The following is a 19,776-nucleotide window of genomic DNA, read 5'->3' as shown; positions in this document are numbered from 1 at the left end:
TCTGCATCCCCTCCCCACCTCCTGGCCCTGGGGGCACCCCGATTCCAGGCTCCAGCTGGCTCCTTTGGGGGGATGCTCTATGCTCCCATCCCACCAGGAAAAGCTGCCCAGGGGGATGCTATGGCAGGAACAGCAGTTCGGATGGGCCCGCGGTCAGCGCATGCCCTGCAGCAAGCAGGCCGCTGCAGGGGGGGTTCCTCAGCAGCGTTTGCATCCCCTTAAGGCAGGCACAGGATTTCCTGGGTCTGTTGTTCTGCCTGCAAGGCTGGAGGCAGAAATAACCCCCCAAAACCAGCGCTGGAAAAGAAATCCGACCCTCTGGAGGCTTTGTTTCCAGAGGAAGCCTGCAGAAGGGCTGCTGGAGCTGACCTTCCTGTGCCTGCCCCAAACAGCTCACTGAGCAGTGTGGGCAGTGTGGTGAGGGTGGCGATGCCTCCGAAGCACACAGCAAACCCCAGCCCGCGGCTCATTGTACTTCAAGGAAACAGCTGGAGGTCAGGGGAAAGCAGCCCAGAATAAACCCGGGCTCCAGCGTTCCTGCTGCTGGTTTTGTCAGGAAATAGGGCACCAGGCTCCGGCTTTTGTCCTGGCTGTTCCCAGGGAGCGGGGATGAGGATGCACGGGCAAAAGCTGGGAAATGGGGATGATGCTGCCACCCCTTTGTGGATCTGTGGGGTCTCTCTGTTACCGGGAGCTGCCCCAGCAGTGCTTGATCGCATCCTCACAACCTGCTTTTGGGGGCAAGAAAACAGAAGCTGGGCAGCCAAAACGGTGTTAGTGCAGCTGGGGGGGGAACACAGCATCGCCCCAGTGCTCTGCTCCCACCCTTCCTGCCCCTCTGCTGTGCTCTGGGGAGACCCCCCCTGCAGCCCTGATCCAGCTCTGGGGCAGCAGCACAAGAGGGACGTGGAGCTGTTGGAGCGAGGCCAGAGGAGGCCATGGAGATGCTGCGAGGGCTGGAGCAGCTCTGCTCTGGAGCCAGGCTGAGAGAGCTGGGCTGGGGCAGCCTGGACAAGAGAAGGCTCCTGAAGGGGAGACCTTAGAGCAGCTCCAGTGCCTGAAGGGGCTGCAGGAAACCTGGAGAGGGGCTTGGGACAAGGGATGTAGGGACAGGCCAAGGGGAATGGCTTGAACCTGCCCGAGGGGAGACTGAGATGAGCTCTTAGGCAGAAGCTCTTCCCTGTGAGGGTGCTGAGGCGCTGGCACAGGGTGCCCAGAGAAGCTGTGGCTGCCCCATCCCTGGCAGTGCTCAAGGCCAGGTTGGACACAGGGGCTTGGAGCAAGCTGCTCTAGTGGAAGGTGTCCCTGCCCGTGGCAGGGGTTGGAACTGGAGGAGCTTTAAGGTCCCTTCCAACCCAAACCAGGCTGTGGCTCTATGATAACCCCTGGGCACCAGGGTGAGCTCCCCACCTTGTCCCACCGTGGTGGCTGCAGGGAGCTCACACTCGAGCTGCTTTAGCAGCTTTGCTGCTCCTCCTCCTCAAGCTGCCGGTGCCAGCAGTGGGCTGCTCTGCCAAACCTCATGCAAAGGAAGAGACGAGGCACGGGGGGCTTCTGCTGTCAGCTCCAACCCCACTGCACATCATGGACCAGCGCAGCCCCTACACCGGGGTTAGGGCATGGAAGAGGGACAAGAGAGACCCCGGCCCCGTTCCGAGCAGCATCCCTTGCTCCCGGTGAGACACACAGCACTCTTTCTCATTGCTTCCTGCTCTTTTCCATTCTTTATTTGAGCGGTCACGTTCTCACTTTGGTCACAGCTCTGAAAGGTTGTTGGTTTGTTTTTTGGTAGCTGTTTGTGGTTTGTTTGCTTTTTTTCCCCTCTTCTCTAATTTGGACCCACCTTCTAGAGTATTATAAAATTATACAAGTGCAGTAATCACCAGTTGATAATAAATAGGTATTTGTTAGTTCACAAAGTTAAAGTGCTTTGAGAAGGGATGTAAGGAAGCTCTATCCTAGATTCGGGGGGGGGGGGGGGGGTATCTTGGAAATGTAGTGCAGTAGGAAGCTCTGGGCCCGTTGTCCACAGTCTGCAGTCACGAGAGACACGGGGCATCTCTCCCCTTGCCATAAAGACCCCTCGGGCACTCCTGAGTGTCCCTGAGCAGGCACGAAGCAGGAGCTGTGCTGCTGGGAGAGGTTATTGGAAGCATTAGATAGGATGTGTCCCCCCCCCCTGCTGCACAGCCCGAGGCTGGGGAAGGTTTGGACAAGGTGTGGGATCGCCCCATTGCCCACAGGCGCAAGGGAGAACATCCCGGTTTTCACAGTTTAGTCTTGCTTGGAGACCTCAAAGCCCAAGGGAAGCAAAGCCCCTGGTCCCTTCATGGTGAGGGAGAGAAGCAGAGCTGCTCGGGGCGGTGGGGGAGCCGTGGCAGCACCCCGAGCCCATCAGCATCGCCCTGAGATCAGCCGCCTGCTGCCTCCATCCCTGAGGAAGCCCGGTCCCTCTCCCTTAGGAGAGGCGCAGGGAGCAGGCGCTGCCCGCTGCCCACACGGAAATGCCCTTAAGCTGCCTGCAGAGGATTTGTGCGTTTCAAACTCCTTCCCAGGGCCTCCTGGGTTTGGTTTGGGCTCTGCTTCCACCTTCCCTTCCTGTCCCCTTCGGTCTGTCCTTCCCCACACCCCAAATCTAGTCATCTTCCCAGGCTTTTCCATGCAAAACGCTCACTGCGGGCCTGCCGCTGCAGGCTTCCAGCGCGAGCTCCCAGGCTCCCTTCCACATCAAAGCCAGCTGCAAAACAGAAATCAAATGAAACCATACCCTCAACCCTTTCCAGAGCCCAAGTCTCCAGACCAGAAGGGGATTCACATGCGACACTGGGAGTATTCCAGCTGCCTCCAACCCTAACATTAGCCACAAAAAATAGGAGGCATCAGTCCCCACTTGGAGTGAAGCATAGATCAACCAGTTCCAAAGGCCAAGGGCTGGCTCCTCTTCTTCATCACATGCACGTTCCTAAAGAGAGGAGTCATCGTGCCCTGAGGATCAGTGCATGCACATTGGCCGGAGTCCCCTGAACAGTCCACAGCGGGGAAGCTGACACCATGCTGCTGGGCACAGTGAACGTCCCCCACCTGTTCCCTTCCCTCCCTGTCCCCAAACCCTGCTCCAGCTGGCCCTGCAGTCCCATCTTCCTCACCATGCCTCCTCCACCACAGCCAACGATGGAGAGGCTGCTGCCCAAGACCCCTTTGGGGACAGGCAGTCCAAGGAGTGACTAAAAGAAGTCGCCTCAGGAGCAGACAGCAAGTGCAGGAGCAGCAGCAGCAGCAGCCAGGACGGTGGGAACGCAGCCCCATGGTGGTCAGTGGAAGAGCTCCACCAACACCATCATCAGGAGCAGCTGCAGCCAAGAGGCGAAGGTCATGGTGGCCTGGCCCTTCTGGGACATGAACCTGAGCTGGTTGACCAGGCGCTCCTTCACCAGAGCCTGCTTGAAGCCGTCCTCCTCCGAGATGCAGACGTAGTGGCCGTAGTGGATGTGGCTCACGTTCTGGATGAAGTGGAAGCAGTCCTGCTGGGGGTGGGTGGTGTTGCAGGTCTTGATGAGGCTGTTGTTGTGGTACCAGTTGTAGGTGGCATAGTGGGACTCGATGGGGCAGTTGAGGTAGTAGCGGGAGAAAGGGACCACTGTGATGTTCTGATAGTCATCTGCTGGAAGAGATTGAGAACAAGGGGATGAGACGTTGGAACCACGGATTCTCCCATAGGCCTGGAGGGAAGAACAGTTGGGTCAATGGGGACAAGTCATACAGCCACTGAATGACAACAGCAGGGCCTGACCCACGCCTCAAGTCTCTTCTCCTAGGACAGCAGCAAGCACCAGCCCCATCGCCCAGCTCAGAAACCCATTATGGAGCAGTTAACCCCAAGCAGGGGCTTGGAGGTGTCCTGGCTTCAGCATGGTCATTCCCAGCTCCCCTGCAATGAGTTGTTGAGCCCTTGCACAACAAACAAAGGCTCCAGAATCAGCCCCCCTGCCCCAAAACACCCCCTGGATTCACAGCCTACAGCTCAAAACCTTCACATACCTTCCTTAATGTCCCCCTTCTGGCACTTCCCTTGCCACGGGTCCAGGTTCAGGTTCTGATGCACCTCCCTAGGAGATGGGAATAAGCATTAACATCAGGGAAGCAGCATTTCAGGGCTAAGAAAGGAATCGCTCATACAAGATGTAGTGGATTAGGTAAGGAAGAAGTGTTTAAACGCCTGATGTTAGCTGGGTAGGGACAAGCACACGACTCAGGAGGGTGACGAATGACAAATGCGAGACCCAGCAAGTCACCACAATGAAGAGCATCACAACCAGCAGACCTGTGCATGTTTCTAACAGCAAAAGAGGGGCTGGGTGCTCAAACCCCACTGACCTCTCCCCCTCCAGGGCAGGGTGCTGCGGGAGGGCTGGCTTTCGGGACAGCACAGACATGTGTGTGCGATTACCGCACGGACACCATGGGCTCATCTCTCCCTGCGGTAGGAAGATGACCTCAAAACCATGTGCCAGGCAGGGGAACACCGAGTGTGGGTATTTCTCACACGGAAGCAAGCAGGAGGCAGCTGATGGCATCACGTACCGGTTCAGGTACACGGACCGGCAGGAGCCATTGAGCCAGCCGCAGTACGGGTCCCTGGCCAGCAGGCAGCTGTCACAGTTGTTGCGATACGCCCCACACATGGCCATGGGCACCTCCAGCACTCTGTCTGTTGAGCCCACGTACAGCATCGCCTGCGGGAGGAAAGCAGAGGGGTTCATCCCGGGGCCACCTGAGTGTCCGGCACTTCTCCTGCAGCTTGGCTGTGAGAGGGGTGCTGAGGCGCTGGCACAGGGTGCCCGGAGAAGCTGTGGCTGCTCCATCCCTGGCAGTGCTCAAGGCCAGGTTGGACACAGGGGCTTGGAGCAAGCTGCTCTAGTGGAAGGGGTCCCTGCCCGTGGCAGGGGTTGGAACTGGAGGAGCTTTAAGGTCCCTTCCAATCCAAATCAGGCTGGGATTCTATGATTTCATCATCAGTGGGGCCGGTAGGTCTCCAGGCAATGCAGTCCCTATCCTGGGAGGGGCAGCAGCATCCTTCCCCCGCCAGCCCTGTGGATAACTAAGTTTGCTCCATGAGGTGATAGCAGTGTTGTCACCTCTGGGATGGAGCACCAGCGCTGCCTCACAGCTCATCCACCAGCAGGGCTGGACAATGAGAGGGAAACAGCAGGATTTGGCCCGGGAGCAAACACCCTCATTCTTCCCATGCCTCTGGAGGAGAGGAGGTGTCCAGAAAGCTCTGCTGCCCACTGACCACCCAGAACTGGGGCCATCAGCCCAGCCTTAGCAAAGCAGGACCTCCCACAACCCACTCCGAGGCTCCTTCACATCCATGGGCTGTCCTTAAACCTCTGTCTCTGCCTCTCCTGCTGCCTGCTTTTAAAGCTACAGCCTGACCTTCCTACAGAGAGACCCACCCTCTTGTGGTCCAGGATCATGGACTGGATTGGGTCCTTCTTGGGGAAGACCTGGAGCTCCATGATGTTCTGCACCCCGTCTGGCAGCTCCACGACCTTGTGGATGGATCCTTTGTCTGGAAAGAAAGAGGGGAGAGCCCTGATGGAGCATGCTGAGAGCAGAGAGGCAAGGCAGAGGGGCTGTGGGGAAGGCAGGCAGAGAACCAGCACCGCCTCCAGCCCTCGCTGCGGCAAACAATTCCCATTCCACAGAGCAGGGCTTGACTGGATTCCTCTACCCAACCACCCAGAGAAGACAGAGAAGGAGCCTGCTTGCTCTGCCCGTTTCCCACAGCACAGCCTTGTCACCGCTGTCATCCTCCCAGCCGCGAGGAGCCCATTTCTCCTCACCCTTTGGACCTGGCTCTGCTTGCTTTGACCAGCCTCAGCACGAAAACCCAGCAGCTCTCTGCTTTGATCCCTGGCCTGTTCCTGCCCAAGCATCATCTCATCGCTTGCCCGAGGCTGAAACTTGGGAGCTCTGCCTTTCTGTTCTTCTGGTTAAACTGACTCCGGTCCCAGCGGGCTGGTGGGCCAGGAAAACAAGTCAGTTTGGTGGAGGGGTGGGAAGGCAGATCCCGAGGGAACACGGCTCAGGAATCTCACTGTTTACCCCCTTTTAGCCTGTCTTCCCCTGCCCAAGGAGCCACCCCCTTCTCCACCACCAGCCAGGGGGAGGTGGAAAATGTGACCCTGGGTCAGGCAGGGATTAGGGCCCCCCAGGTGCCTCCGTGCCTGCAGCAAGGGTGGGCAGCCAAGCCCTGCACCTTGGAGCAGGCTTCCTGACTGCTCTGCAAGGCATGAGCTGCATTGAAACTACAGCTTTCAGCAGGATCAAGCCAAGCGGAGCATGTGTGGGCCCTAATCCAAGCCAGGCCACCTACTGCGAGCTGTCTGCATTTGTTTTAATCACAGATTAGGAAACAAAAGCCCCAGAAAACCCCTCCACAAGTGGCAGGGAACAAAGCCCAGCACAGGGCAGGAAAAGGGGTGACAGAGCTGCAGGGAGCAAGCCCATGCAGGCGGGGAGGCACGAGAGGGAACTCTGTGCCTTCCATGCAGCAGGTAGCTGCACTGCATGCGAACCCAGGCAGCTCACCAACCTTTTACTCTCCATCCCACTCTCCTGCAGCTGAATTGGCTTGTCCCAGCTCTGCAGCATCTCCGGCTGCCCCAGGGCCACCAGCAGCTGGGATGCACTGGCTGTGTCTCCAACCAGAGGTGCTGGCCTCACCTGAAGCCTGCGCTGCTGCACTAGAGCAAGCAGGAGCAAGAGGTGATCCTTTTGCAAAGGATTTCTGCTTGACACGTGGGGAGGGCTGTGCTACCCCTCCCTTGCCCTAAAAACACTTGGCCTGAGATCTACCACAGCCTTGAAGCAGCCCAAGTGGGTAAATCCCACATGCTGGGATGCTGCTTTCAGCCTTTGCCTATGCAGCCCAATCTGTGCGTCACCGAGCTGTGCTGGGACTTGGCAGCTCTCTCCTGCTTGACAAACATGTGCCAAGCTGGGAACACAGCCCCTCGCTTCGCCCTGCACTGGGGGTCTTGTCTGATTCCCTCGGATTCTTTGCCCTCGAGGGGAAAGCAAGCTCCAGGGAACTCCATAGGGAAAGCTTCCCAGTACCTGTTGCCAGATAAAGCACGTTGTAGCGGCGCCCGTCGCCCGCCGAGACCTCGTGCACCCCGATCTTCTGGTAGCGGTGCTTGTTGTGGAACAGGGGGCTCTTGGTGGGGGAGAGGGGCTCCACGCGGTCCTGCACCTCCGGGTGGCTGTCAGCGATCTTGAAGGTCTCACTGGGGGTGTGCTGGCCAGAGGAAACGCACTGCGACAGGAGGGGACAAGAGGCACCGTCAGGGGCAGGGCTGGTGGAGTCCTACCTGCGGTCCCCCTGCGGAACGTGCCCCTCTGCTCTGCTGAGACCCCACTGTGTGCAGTTCTGGTGCCTTCAACATAACAAGGACATGGAGGTGCTGGAGCAAGTCCAGAGGAAGCCATGAGGATGCTCAGGGGCTGGAGCACCTCCTGTATGGAGACAGGCTGAGGACACTGGGGCTGTTCAGCCTGGAGAAGAGAAGCTGTGTGGAGACCTCAGAGCAGCTTCCAGTGTCTGAAAGGGGCTACGAGGACGCTGGAGAGGGGCTCTTCATTAGGGACTGCAGTGATAGGACAAGGGGTGATGGGTTCAAACTGAAACAGGGGACATTCAGGTTGGAGATAAGGAAGAAGTTGTTCCCTGTGAGGGTGCTGAGGCACTGGCACAGGTGCCCAGAGAAATGGTAAATGCTCCATCCCTGGCAGTGCTCAAGGCCAGGTTGGACACAAGGGATTGGAGCAAGCTGGATGATTTTAAGGTCCTTTCCAACCCAAACCTTTCTGTGATTCTATCCTCCAGCTTCACCCACCAGAGCTCACAGACCCATTTGCTGAGGCAGGTCTGAACCCATCTCCCTGTGCTCTCTATGAAGGTGTTGGACCTTACCCAGCCTCCTTTTGTCTCTGGGAACAAAGCTGAGGTCTTCCCCACAGTGCCTGCAACCTTTCTCACTGCCCCAGCCCTCCCCGGCCTGCTCAGTGCTGGGACTGTGCCCCCACCTGCAGTGCCAGAGCAGGGACCAGCCCTTGGGAGGCCTCCCCACTTCACCTGGGCAACTCCTATCCCTCACTCACCTGCCCAGGCTTGACCTCTGGGTTGGGACCATTGTAGCCTTTGAGTTTGGAGGTCCGAAACACGTTGTCAATGTCCCCAAAGGAATAGACACAAACAGCAGAGCTTCCCCTGCAAGACAACGAGACAAAGAGAGAGGGTCAGGAGACACTGGCCATCCCAATGCAGCTGGGGCATGGCTGTGTGCATCGCGCTGCCGCTGACTACGTCCTCTCTGGTTGTTTTGCACCCACATGCTTGCCAGGGAGACTAAAGGGCTGTGGGACAGGACATCTCTCTGCTTTACAGAGACCCTCACCAGGTGTTTGTGAAGAGCCCATAGACCTTGGAGTGCCTCCAGTTACTCGCAGGGACAAAGAAGACATCCTGCAACCAGTTGAAGTTGCCCTTGGTGACTGGGTCGACACAAATCAAGCTGGCCTTCAGGAAGGTGGTCCACTTGGAAGCAGAGAGAGAACCGGTTCCCCCTTTATCTTCCTGGAGGGAGAGGAAAAGCAGGGAGTCAGGGTTTAGCAGAGAAGAACACAAAGAGCCCCCCCGTCCAGCATCTTGGATGAGTAACTGAGGGATGCTCCAGAGGTACACTTGATGCGAGCCAGAGGATGGGAAGGCCAAAAGGGTACAGCCATACCCCACATGAACTCTGTGGCACGGGACAGAACTGAGCCAAAGGGGCCAAATCACATGCCCATAACACCAAGTGAGCTGGCATGTCCATTTGCCACCCCTGCAGCATCCCTGCCTCCCCACCACACTCTGTTCCTGTGGTACCTTACACAGCTGGGCCACTCGAGAGATGTTTCTAGGGGCCTCAGGACTCTTATCCGGGTTGTCTTCACGGAAGAAGTAGTAAATCTTGTCCTGGTGAGGCTCTTCGTGCCTTAATGTGGTGGCTTTGACAAACTGAGGGTCTGTAAAGGGAAGGGAGCCATCAGAAAACCTTGGCCTAAACACCTTTCATCTGTTCTCTTTTCTTGTTTCAGCCCATTCTCCCTTCTTGCACAGCAGAACTCTCATCATGGAGCTCCCTTGGTGGGACCAGGCTGCACTCTGGTTTGTGTTCCACTGTGGAAAACCCAGTGATGCTCTTCCTATTAATACACCACTGCCACAAAGGGCATCCCCAGCAGCAGCAGGTCCCTCTGAGCATCATTAGCTGGCATCCCCATGGCAGGGAGTTCTGTGTAAGCATGGGACCAGCCTCATGGCTCCAGCTCTATCAGTTTGTTTGCTGGTGCTCTGCTTGCCTCCTCCTGCAAGTTCTGTTTTGCCCTGGTTTGATTCTTCCCTTTGGCCGGGGGTTCAGGAATCTCCCATTTCCCAGTGTCCCACTGAGCTCATGGAAATGGAGGAGGGTCCTTTTTTCCCTATTCCCCACCCAACATGTTCCTGCTCCAAGGTTTCTCCCTGGCTGGGGGTTTGGAAAGAGTCACTGCCCGGGGTGGAAGCTGTTCTTCCTCTTTCTATTACAGCAGCTGATGGGCAGCTTTACACAACCACGTTTCCTTCCAGCATCTGCCAGGGGACTGGCCACACGTTTCTCTCCATTTCCCCATCTCCTCACCCCGAGCAAGAGGCACTCACTTGTCAGTTATTTGGCCCTAGAAGCAAAGAGGTGACCTGGCAGCAAGAGAGGACGTTCCCCTCCACGCTGTGCTGTGTACTTCGGGCCCCCAGATGTAGGCTGACAGAGCCCAACCCATCTGCATGGAGGGGCAAGGGGCAGGTCCCACGCCTCCAGCGTGGCCCCTGGACTCACTCTGCATCACCGTGTCGCTTGTGTAGAGCTCTCCTCCCCCTCTCACCCGACGGAACCGGGGGATCTTGCCGTTCTGCTGGCTCTTCTTGATGGTGGAGTAGATGTCGTGACCTGTGGGGCAGGAAGGCTCACTGCAGCGGGCTGTTTCCAGAGGGGACAGAGGGAAAAGAACTGGGAACTCTCTGGGCACATGGACCCACAGAGCTGGTGGCAACAGGTGGAGAACCCCAGTCCCCACTAGCTAGCACTGAGTCCTGGCAGGACTCCCACAGCCCTTTTCCTTAAAGAGCAGAGGGACAGATGTTTGTTCCACCTTGGGAATGATCCGCACCCATCCCTCTGCCAGGCCCAGAGCAGTGGAGCTACTGCAGGACCCTCCTTCCCTGCCATCTCCACTGCACTCTACCCTCCTGCAGAGACTCAACCCCCATGGCCTGGAGAGGAATGAACAACCTTGTGCCATGCAGGGGTTGGAACTGGAAGATCTTAAGGCCCTTTCCAACCCAAACCGTTCTATGATTCTATGCTGTCCTAGAAGGATGTGCATTTCGATGTGACAAAGCAAGAAGGGCTAAGGCTCATCTCCACCTAAAGCAGAGGGATGAAGCCCTTGGAGCAGTCCCAAGGTGCCCCTGTTTGGTACAGAGCGCCCAGCCTCCCTTGCACAGCACTGATAACACAAGAGCAGACACACTTACCATCAACAACGACGAGGGTATTCGAGTCGGGGGTGAAAGGAGCAATGCCTCTCCCATCCCATGGGGTGCTCTCCTTCCTCTGTGTCTGGGTAAGGACAGAAATGGTCCCTGAGTGCCATCAGTTCAGGGAAGGCAGGGGAGCCAGGGGCCCACATCCACCCCTGGGGCAGGAGGGGAGCAGCTCTCCTTGGCTGGCACAGCCCAAAGGAGGGGAGAACCCATCGTCAAATAGGCCATGCAGAGCCCCTGCTGCAGGCAGGAGGTGAGGACAAGGGGGCTGTGACAAGGTGAGCATGGAGGTGGCACGGGCAGATCTCTGCTGCAATGAGCTCCTCGAGGGAGAGGGTGTTTGGGCATTGCAGCTGTTGGAAGGGGGATCAGGGCATCATCTTACAGATGGAGATAGCACAGAACATAAGAGCAAGGGCTTTGCTCTGCTGCCATCAGAGGTGGTCACAGCATACCAGGTTCCAGCAGGTGGGAGAGCAGGCACCGGTGCCACACACTAACATCCCATCTCCATACTTCTCCACTAAGGTAAGGTAATTCTTATTGTCCTCCTGCAAGAGAAAGAGGAGAGGCATGAGTAGCACTGCTACTGCACTCCTAGTGCTTTCATGGGTCTTAAAACCAGAGGAGGAGACCAGTATCACCTCATCTGATCTGCTCCACAGGCACCGGAGGCCTTCACCCAAAGAGAGTGCACGAGGAGCATATACAGCTCATTCCCAAGCAGTCCTTCAACCCAAGTCCTCCAGCCCTCACCCATCTGCTGTTCCACCACAGGCAGGACCTACCGAGCTCCCAGGCATCATGCACTGTCCTCCATTTTTCACTGGGAAGTCTTCCTGGGATAAGAGAGAAAGAGATCTGCTTGAATTCCTTCCCTTTAAAAGCCAGCTGCAGTGGGATCAGCCCCAGGCACCACACACTGGTCACCCTCTTCACAAGAGCCAAGGCAAGCATGGCAGTGGGGTCTTCAGGCACTGCAACGCAGTCCTTCTCCACACCTCGGTACCTGAAACCCCTTGGGGATGCTGGGCTGGATCTCTCAGGCCCTCGAGGTGATGGGGAGAAGCAGCAGCCTGACTGGCAGCCAGGCTGGGCTGCTTGCCAAAGGATTTGGGGAGAGGATCTGTCACTGCAGGGAATGGGTGCTCAGTAGGGGGTGGCGGCATCCAAGGGATGGGACGCGTGAACCACGCTGTTCCTGGAAACAAGGGAAGTATCTGGGCCCAAAGTTCAGCAACCGGCTTGTCTGAGAAGGGCAAGAAGGGGTCATGAGAAACCAACTGGGGCAGTTCCCTGCTGTAGTAACTTGCCAGCTGATCCAGAACTTCCTGCTTTCGAGGAAATCCAGCCTGACTTCCCAGAATGGGAAGGGTTGGGAATATAGCTTCCCGGCAGCGATATGAGCCTGAGCATCCCTGCTCACGCTAAAGAAAGGGTCCCTTATGGGAAGAATCTTCCCTCTTGGGCACCGAAGACCTCAGGAGGATCACGGCCTGGGAAGAGCCCACCCATGGCTAGTGGAGGAGACTTCCTCTTTCTGCAGCCATTCATCCTACCCATGCTGGGGCTTCCCGGATGGATGGGGCAGGGATCAGACCCTCCCAGGCCTGACCTCACTGCTGGCAAACACCCTGAGCAAGGTATCTAGTGTTTGGGCTGTGAGATGGATGCTGGACACTTTGTTATAGAGCGCGGGGGCCAAACTTGCAAGCAGAGCATCCTTACCACGTAGCTCTCATAGGTTGCAAAGTCATAGTAGTAAAGCTTTCCTTCTCCCCCAATGTAGATGGCCGAGGTGTTTTCTTTATGATAGAAGACTGGGTACTTCTCACTCCTGGGGAACACATACTCCTTTGCACCTACAACAACACAGAGGACACACTGGTCAGGGCAATGGCAGCACCCACAGGCAGCTCAGGCTGATCCACTCCCTCCCCACGTCCTTGGTGGGAGTGATGAGGAAAACAAGGACTCAGGGCTGGGGCCCCGCAGGGATGCCTGCCCTGGCCCCAGGCAGCCAGGGAAAGGCAGCTCCCAGGCTCCAAGCTCAACTATTGTCCCCTTGGCCCCAGGGGACAGGAGAGCTGGAGCAGGACACAATGGAGCAGCCCTGCCTCATCCCTGAAGAGCTGGTGATGGAGGAGGAAGAGAAAGGGAAACTTTGCTGTTGGAGCTCTATAGAGAGCAGAAGCTCAAAGTGACTTAGAAGCGGCTCCTTCCCACCTGCTCTAATGGCCCAGTGCCTCCTGCCTCTCAGTATGGAGACAAAGGGCTCCCTCCCCTCTCTGCACATCCTCTGGCAACCCCTCCAAGTAACCATCTCCTCAACACGGCTCCTGCGCCCTCTTGCATTTGCCATGCCTTGCAGATGGGGATCAACCTCCCCGTGCCCATCATCTCCTACCAGCCCCGGAGCATGGCACCTCTCCTCGCCAGCCTCCAGCTGCACTGTCAGCATCCTCCCTCCATGGGCCAGGAAGGATGGACAGGGTTTGGAACCACGAGTGACAGGGGGAGGGTGCACAAGAAGCTGCAACTCCATCTCCACCCCCAGATGTGAACAAGAAGTGAGGTGCAAGACCCAGGACCCACGTCACAGCCGGTTGCTGCAGATGGGAAGCTCTGCAGGCCCAGCTGGGAGGAAGAACTGCTTGTCCTTCCCCTCCTTCCTTCCGCTTTCACCTTCCAGCTTTTCCAGCTCCTCTTCCCTACAAACATCCTCCTTTTCCCTCTGCATTGCCAGCTCAGGTGTGGGAGGCCGGCCCCGTGACGCAGTTGTGAGCCTCCTCCCCGAGGCTTTGGCTGTTTGTCCATGGGATCCACTGACCCCACAGCGCTCTCCGGGATGCTGCAGCCACCCCTGGAAGCTTTGAGTCCCCATTCCAGGGCCCAAAGGCTGCCCTGTCCACTGCTATAGTTTGCAGCAACAACACGAGAGGGATTTCTCCTCCAAGGGGCAGAAGCCTGCGCTCGGGATGACCCCTGCTTGCTGGGACAGGGCACTCTGCTTTCACTTCTCCCTCTCCCATAGAAGAAGGGGCCTCTCTGCTGGCAATGCCGCTGCTCCCAGCGACAGACAAAAGGCTGTGTGTGCCTCGGGAGCTGGCTGCCTGCACAGACAGGCAATTAATCAGTGGCACGTGTCCCTCTGCTCATGGCAAAGGACAGTCTTTGCCGAGCCCAGCAGCCCCCCTCTGCTCGGAGGATGCTGCGCAGGGTCCTGCCAAGGCCATGGAGCCAAAAGTGAGAAGGACTTGTTAGAGGTCACTGGGGTGCTGAATGCCTGCTCCAGCTGTGCCTTTCCCCCCCTCCCCACTTCACTAAGCTGGTGGGCCTCCAATCCCTGTGGGCTTAAACTCCAGCAAGGCTTGGCCGTGGGGGCATGCAGCCAGCCCCCACCTTGGGATGGGAAACCCTGCCAGCCCCACGGGCTGCTCTTTCACAAGTCACCTTGGCCGCAAAGAGAGGGGTGAAGATGTCCCAGGGTACAGAAACCATCTCTGCCCTCCGGCTCCTCGCTAACACAACACCTCCGGCTGCCCTTCCCCTGCCCACCAGGACGGGGGATACAGCAGCTGGGAGCCAGCAGCTAGGGATGAGAGTCCCTGCCTGCTCCTGCTCACCTCCCCAGCCCTGCCCCAGCCTCTCCTCTGTCCAAGGACTCCTGAGCATACGCTTTGCGTGCTGGAGAAGCTGGCACCCACTCTTTGCCAAGTGACTATGCAATTCCTTTGCCTCCGAGCGGGAAGCCAGCCGGGCATGCAGGTAGCCCAGCAACTCAGCAGCCACAGACTCAGCCTATGCTTGCCAGGGAGGATTCACCTCCTTGTCCAGCCCTCAACCCCCCCCTCCTGACCCGACCAACAGGCACACACACAGGAGCCCCTAAAGCCCTTCAACCATCCGGCTACCACCAATACAACCCAGCATCGCAAACAGGTCTGTCCAACCTCAGCAGACTTTGCTCCTGTTGCCAGACCTCAACCCCGGCCCCTACATTTCCTGCTAATCCAGGATAATTTGCACCTGGAGCTGCTCCTCCCGCACCTCACCCCTTTGTAAACCTCAGCCCCACATGCTCCTTTTACCTTTGGTCTCAATTTGGAGGCTTTTCCACCGCGCTGCCTCCGTGTGAACCAGGGCTCACACCAACCTGCAAGAGCACATTCATCTCCAAAGAGCCAGCAACAAACAAGCCTAAACCAATCATTTGGATGGCGTCAATGTATTATTTACCCTGCAGCTCCCCAGGGACTGAATTACTGTGAGTAAACAGCCAGGACCCAGAAGCGTGCTTGCGGCTCCAGCACTGATTTAACTTGATCTACAAGGGAGACTGTTAAAGGTGTTTCCATGAGCTGGTGCTGGTGTTCCTTTGCCTGCTGCTGACCTGCAAAGCTGGCATTCAGCCCCTGCTCTGCCTTAAACAGCCTGGCTTAGGCAAAGGGCTTGGTCACCTTTGTCTCTGCTTTCCATCTGGCAGGATGTGGGCAGCAATCCTGCTGCAAACCTGGAACGGAGGACCTGTGGTATAAATAACTTCAAGGGCCAGGGACCACAGAATCCAGACTGGTTTGTGTTGGAAGGGGCTTTAAAGCTCTTCCAGATGCAACCCCTGCCACGGGCAGGGACACCTTCCACTAGAGCAGCTTGCTCCAAGCCCCTGTGTCCAACCTGGCCTTGAACACTGCCAGGGATGGGGCAGCCACAGCTTCTCTGGGCACCCTGTGCCAGCGCCTCAGCACCCTCACAGGGAAGAGCTTCTGCCTAAGAGCTCACCTCAGTCTCCCCTCTGGCAGGTTCAAGCCATTCCCCTTGGCCTGTCCCTACAGGCCCTTGTCCAAAGCCCCTCTCCAGATGATGAGGCAGAGAGCATCCAAACACCCACACTGTGTCCCAGAGAAGGGAACGTGCCTCTCTTAGCAAGTCCCAGGATGCTTTTGGCACTGCAAAGAAAAGCTCACCCCCTTGGGAGGGGGAAGGCATGGCCCTGCCACCACCCTGCCTCCAAAATCAACCCTGCAGAGGACACAGGGCTCATTCCAGCGCCTGCCTAACCCCGCTGGTCCCTCTGCCTGGCATTTACTGCAAACCCCACCGGCAGCGCGCACATCAATGGCCCGATTGTCAATTGAAATGCTAACCCCGGCGAGGCCTGAATGGGAGAAAGAGCAGCTTTGTGCTCGCAGCGAGATGGAGGGTACCACAGCAGCCTGAAGAATGATCTTAAATGAGAGCGAAGGAGGGAGCCCGGTGCATCTCGGAAGGATGCCTGCAGGGTGAGGTCACGGGGAAGGAGGGCAATGAAGAGGGAGATGCTCTGGATGAGATGAGGGCAGGGAGGCCTGTCCTTAACACACAGAGCAATGCGGATAACAGACAGAGCAACCCTTCCCAGCTGGTAGGATGAAACATGCCTGCCTCCCTCGACCTGGCTTGGGCAAACCCAGCTTTAATGCCACACCAAAGTCTCTTTAGCTCCTTCAGAAAGGCACCAAGAGCCTCCCCAGCACCATGATAATGCTGGGTTTCCACAGCTCTGTGCAGGGGAAGCGGGCCCTCACCTCCAGAACAACCAGAGAAGCAGCCTGGCTGCAGGCAAACCCGGCTCCCATCCCTGCTGGAGGGCTAACTCAGCTGCAGAGCTCCTGCTTCACTTTGCATTCCACCGTTCCCTGGTCTAGCAGCAGCTCCAGCATCCCAGACACACTTAGGCCCTGGTGAACTGCTGTTCACTGGTGCTGGGGGAGGAGCACATCTCCTTAAGGTGGAGGTGATGGGTCCATTCTGCACTGGTGCCAGCACTGTCAAATGAGAAACTGGGAAAATGAGAAGCTTGGGGAAGAGAACAGGGGAAGGAGAACAAGGGAAGAACCTGCTGCAGGCAAGAGGCAGATCCTTTACTTGCTGCCCATCAACCCCTGACGTGGGACCCCATTGGTATACGAAGAGGAGAAACCCGAGTGTGGGGTCTACATTCTCCTTGGCATCACCCACACCACTGCCTGTGCTCTCCCAGCTCCTGCTGCCATTCCATGGGGACACGGGGCCGGGCCAGCCGCCAAACCGGGATGTAAAGTGGCGCAGCGCGGGAGCTCGCCACCGCAGCCCCATCTCCGGTGCTGCCGCGCTTCCCGACGGCGGGCAAGGCACCCGGCAGCACTCAGTCATCACCATCCTGCATCCCACCCTCCCCGTGCGACGCTGCTGACACTGCCACCTGCTCTGCTGGCGGTGGGGCTGACGGCACGCTCCTGCCTGAACCACGGCACCCGTCGCATCCTTTCCTGGTCCCCTCCTTCTCCAAACAATTCCTCATCTTCCGATTTGTTTCTTCCTTCCTTTTGGCACAGACAGAGCAGATTATGACCCCGCTAGCAGCATGGCTCTGCTGCAATCTGACTGCGACTGGCTCTGACGGCAGAAGGAAAAGCCGCCTGCTCAATGCTGACTCAAGGGCTGGCAATGCCGGGAGTCCCCTGGGTCTCATCCTCTGCACCTGTACCAGGAGCGCTCAGCTGCCACCAACGTGGCCCGGCCGTGAGTCAGGGCTGACTCTGTGCTCACACCTGCTTTTGGGAACACAGGAGCCGTTTTGCCTCGATGACACCCATCCCTCTTCCGCTCCCGCTTCCCCGCGCACGCAGGATGCATGACAAACAGCTCAGCACGCAGAAACCAACCGCTATCCTTGGGAATGTGATCCACATCCACTGCCCTAGTCACCCACTGGGGGGGGGGGTCAGGGCTCCTGCTCCCAGCTCTGACAACACCCCGCAGGGCAGTCCCAGTTTCACTATTGAAAACTGGGAGGACAATCCCTGGATTTCCGACTTGCATGACCAGTACCAGCTCCAGGAGCAGATGACGGGAGCATGGGAAGTCATGACACCCACCCCAGAGGGATGCAGACACCCCAGGAGGGCTGCCGCGGGTCCCCTCCATCCCTGGGGGGAGGACTGGAGCGCACCACACTGCTCCCATCCCAGAGCCATGTGCCGTCTGTCTCCCCAGCTCCACGACGAATGCCGGCAGGAATTCAGAGATGATCCATGGGTCTTTTTTTAGATCATCTATAAATTCCCAAGTTGAGACATTTCAGCGGGAACAAGCGTGCCTCCAGGAGCTGCTGCGCTCACCAAGCTGCTGGGCTCTCCTTCCCTCTGACTTTGCCCAAAGGGAGAGATGTGACACAAGGTAAGTGGGGAAGTGCTCACCCCCCTTCCCAAAGCATGGACAAGCAGTCTCATGGGCTTCTGGAACACTGTAACAGCAATAAACCAAGGGGTTTCTATAGGAACAACTTGTCTCTAGGTGAGGTGAACTAGAGAGGATGTCCGGGGGGGGTTTGCTCTGACCTGCCATGCGGTAATTGCATGGTCTCAACACGAGCTGCAATGTGCCCCACGGGAAACGAAACACTTTTGTGGGAGGGGTTTCTGGGAAAGGGGTGAAAATGCAACTTAAAAGTGTGAAACCACCCTCCTCACCCCAACCCGCCCTGCTGCTGCCCCCTCGCTTTAGCTGCAGCCCCAGAGCCGGGGTCCTTGCTGCTACCCCTCAGTGCTGGGAAGCAGAGGCACAGGAAGGCCAAAAGATCACCCCGCAGGGAGCATCACTCGGTGCCCAGGGCAGCCCCGCACCGTTCGGGTTCAGTGCTCCAACACCAGTCATATCCCACAGAAAACAACATCAACACAGCAGGACAAACACCACCCATTGCCCTGCAGAATCCTACCCCTCTAGAGCCCTCCCAAAGCCAAGTATCATCCTCGTCTCCCTCCATCCCTTTTGCCTACCTATGCAGCATGGCACAAAGTAGGAGACTGGGAGCATGGGCACAAGCTGGTGCCCACCAGCCTGGTGCATCCCAGGAGGGGTTTGTGCTGCCTGCTTTCCCCCCTTGGTCTCCCCTCTCACCTTCCTTTCAGAATGCTTGCAGGGATCTCCCCCCTAGGACTCCTCTGTGCTCCCCCACAAGTCAAAAGGCACTGGGGAGCAGCAGTGGAAACCAGGCAGCCAGAGAGTGCTAAAAGCCTCTCTTGATGTAGTGGGATCATAGACACGAGTGGTTCCTGCTCCTTAAAGCCCTCTCCTGGGGACCACGCAGCTCCCTGCCGTGGGGAGACCCAGGACCATGAGAGCCAAAGGGTAAATGGGTCAAACCACCCCTGGTGTGGGCATCAGTCACCTCTTGTGTCCTCCACAACCCCTCCCACCAGGGCAGGGAAGGGCAATGGCCAGGCAGGGCAACAAGAAGCAGCAGCCTTTGCTTTAGCCAAATGGTGCCACAAATGCCTCCCAAGAGCACGTGTGTGCCCAGAAAGGATGGAGTAAGGCAAACGGTTTCCCAGGGAAGGCAAAGCGCTTTCTCATCAGGTCAGGGCGGGTAAAAGCACTGACTGGAATTTTTCCATGCCCTCCATCCTGTAGGAAATGCTGTTCAGCTCCCGAAAGCAGCACAGCTCAGAGCAAGGGCTGCGTGCTACCCTCCTTTCTGTTATCCTTATCTGTGGCCTTCACACAGCAGAGCAGAGAACCCAGCACTGGGCAGCACAAGCAACCTGCAGGAGGCTGGAGAGGATGTGGGGGCCGTGTGGGTGCTAAGGGGTGCATGCACTTGTGGGAACCATAGAGCAGAGAGGTGCGAGAGCACAGAGAGGGGCACGCAGCTGGGGAGCCCACATTACCCATACCCAGCCCTGATGCCTTGCACATCTCGTTCCTCTTATCTGCAGCTCACAGCAAGTCAGAACAACGGGTTTAATCTGCTTGATATTTCGCATCCTGTCTCTCCCCCAAGACAGTTTGGAGACGAGCAGCATTTAATCATCTGCCAACAAACCTCACGCTATCCCTCCTCACACCCCTCCCCAGCTGCTTCCTACTCCCTCCAAGCACCCCTCTGAAGGAGAGAGCAAGGCCATGGGTATCACATACCAGTAACACCTACATACAGGACTTCTCCACCCTTGGCCAGCCTACATTCCCAGCTGCCTCCATAGGATGCTGCTTGCCTTTTCCCTGCCTTCTTCCCCTGAAGACCCTGCCATCATGAGGTACTCATGTGACTGCTTGCTGCTGCCCTCAAGAGATCCCTGCCATCAATAGCAAAACGCTCCGGAGCAGAGGAAACAATTGAG

The 19,776-nt window shown here is 57.5% G+C and overlaps 1 protein-coding gene across 3 annotated transcripts in view; it reads right to left on the bottom strand.

Annotated features, from left to right (window-relative positions):
- Positions 1–1,705: 1,705 nt before the first annotated feature.
- SEMA7A (semaphorin 7A (John Milton Hagen blood group)) overlaps positions 1,706–19,776 on the bottom strand; it is a 140,520-nt gene continuing 122,449 nt past the window's right edge. Inside the window, exons 2-14 of one of the 3 annotated variants that reach the window (XM_061447325.1) lie at positions 12,359–12,492; positions 11,419–11,469; positions 11,086–11,181; positions 10,622–10,706; positions 9,924–10,034; positions 8,936–9,075; positions 8,463–8,641; positions 8,167–8,275; positions 7,123–7,321; positions 5,457–5,572; positions 4,582–4,733; positions 4,039–4,106; positions 1,706–3,661 (exon numbers count right to left, since the gene is read on the bottom strand). In XM_061447325.1, the coding sequence (XP_061303309.1) occupies positions 3,312–3,661; positions 4,039–4,106; positions 4,582–4,733; positions 5,457–5,572; positions 7,123–7,321; positions 8,167–8,275; positions 8,463–8,641; positions 8,936–9,075; positions 9,924–10,034; positions 10,622–10,706; positions 11,086–11,181; positions 11,419–11,469; positions 12,359–12,492 (1,790 nt within the window). In that variant the 3' untranslated portion in view covers positions 1,706–3,311. Of the gene's footprint in view, positions 3,662–4,038; positions 4,107–4,581; positions 4,734–5,456; positions 5,573–7,122; positions 7,322–8,166; positions 8,276–8,462; positions 8,642–8,935; positions 9,076–9,923; positions 10,035–10,621; positions 10,707–11,085; positions 11,183–11,418; positions 11,470–12,358; positions 12,493–19,776 lie in introns of all 3 variants that reach the window. The other 2 variants (XM_061447326.1, XM_061447327.1) reach the window with 2 other exon arrangements.

The sequence above is a fragment of the Pezoporus flaviventris genome, unplaced genomic scaffold (genome assembly GCF_033815535.1).
Source record: "Pezoporus flaviventris isolate CSIRO_AGI_PZ_B2104156 unplaced genomic scaffold, CSIRO_AGI_Pfla_v1 ptg000006l, whole genome shotgun sequence".
In the NCBI taxonomy this organism is placed as follows: domain Eukaryota; kingdom Metazoa; phylum Chordata; class Aves; order Psittaciformes; family Psittacidae; genus Pezoporus; species Pezoporus flaviventris.
The sequence above is the reverse complement of the archived record's forward strand: the minus strand, read 5'-3'. Positions and strand labels throughout refer to the sequence as shown.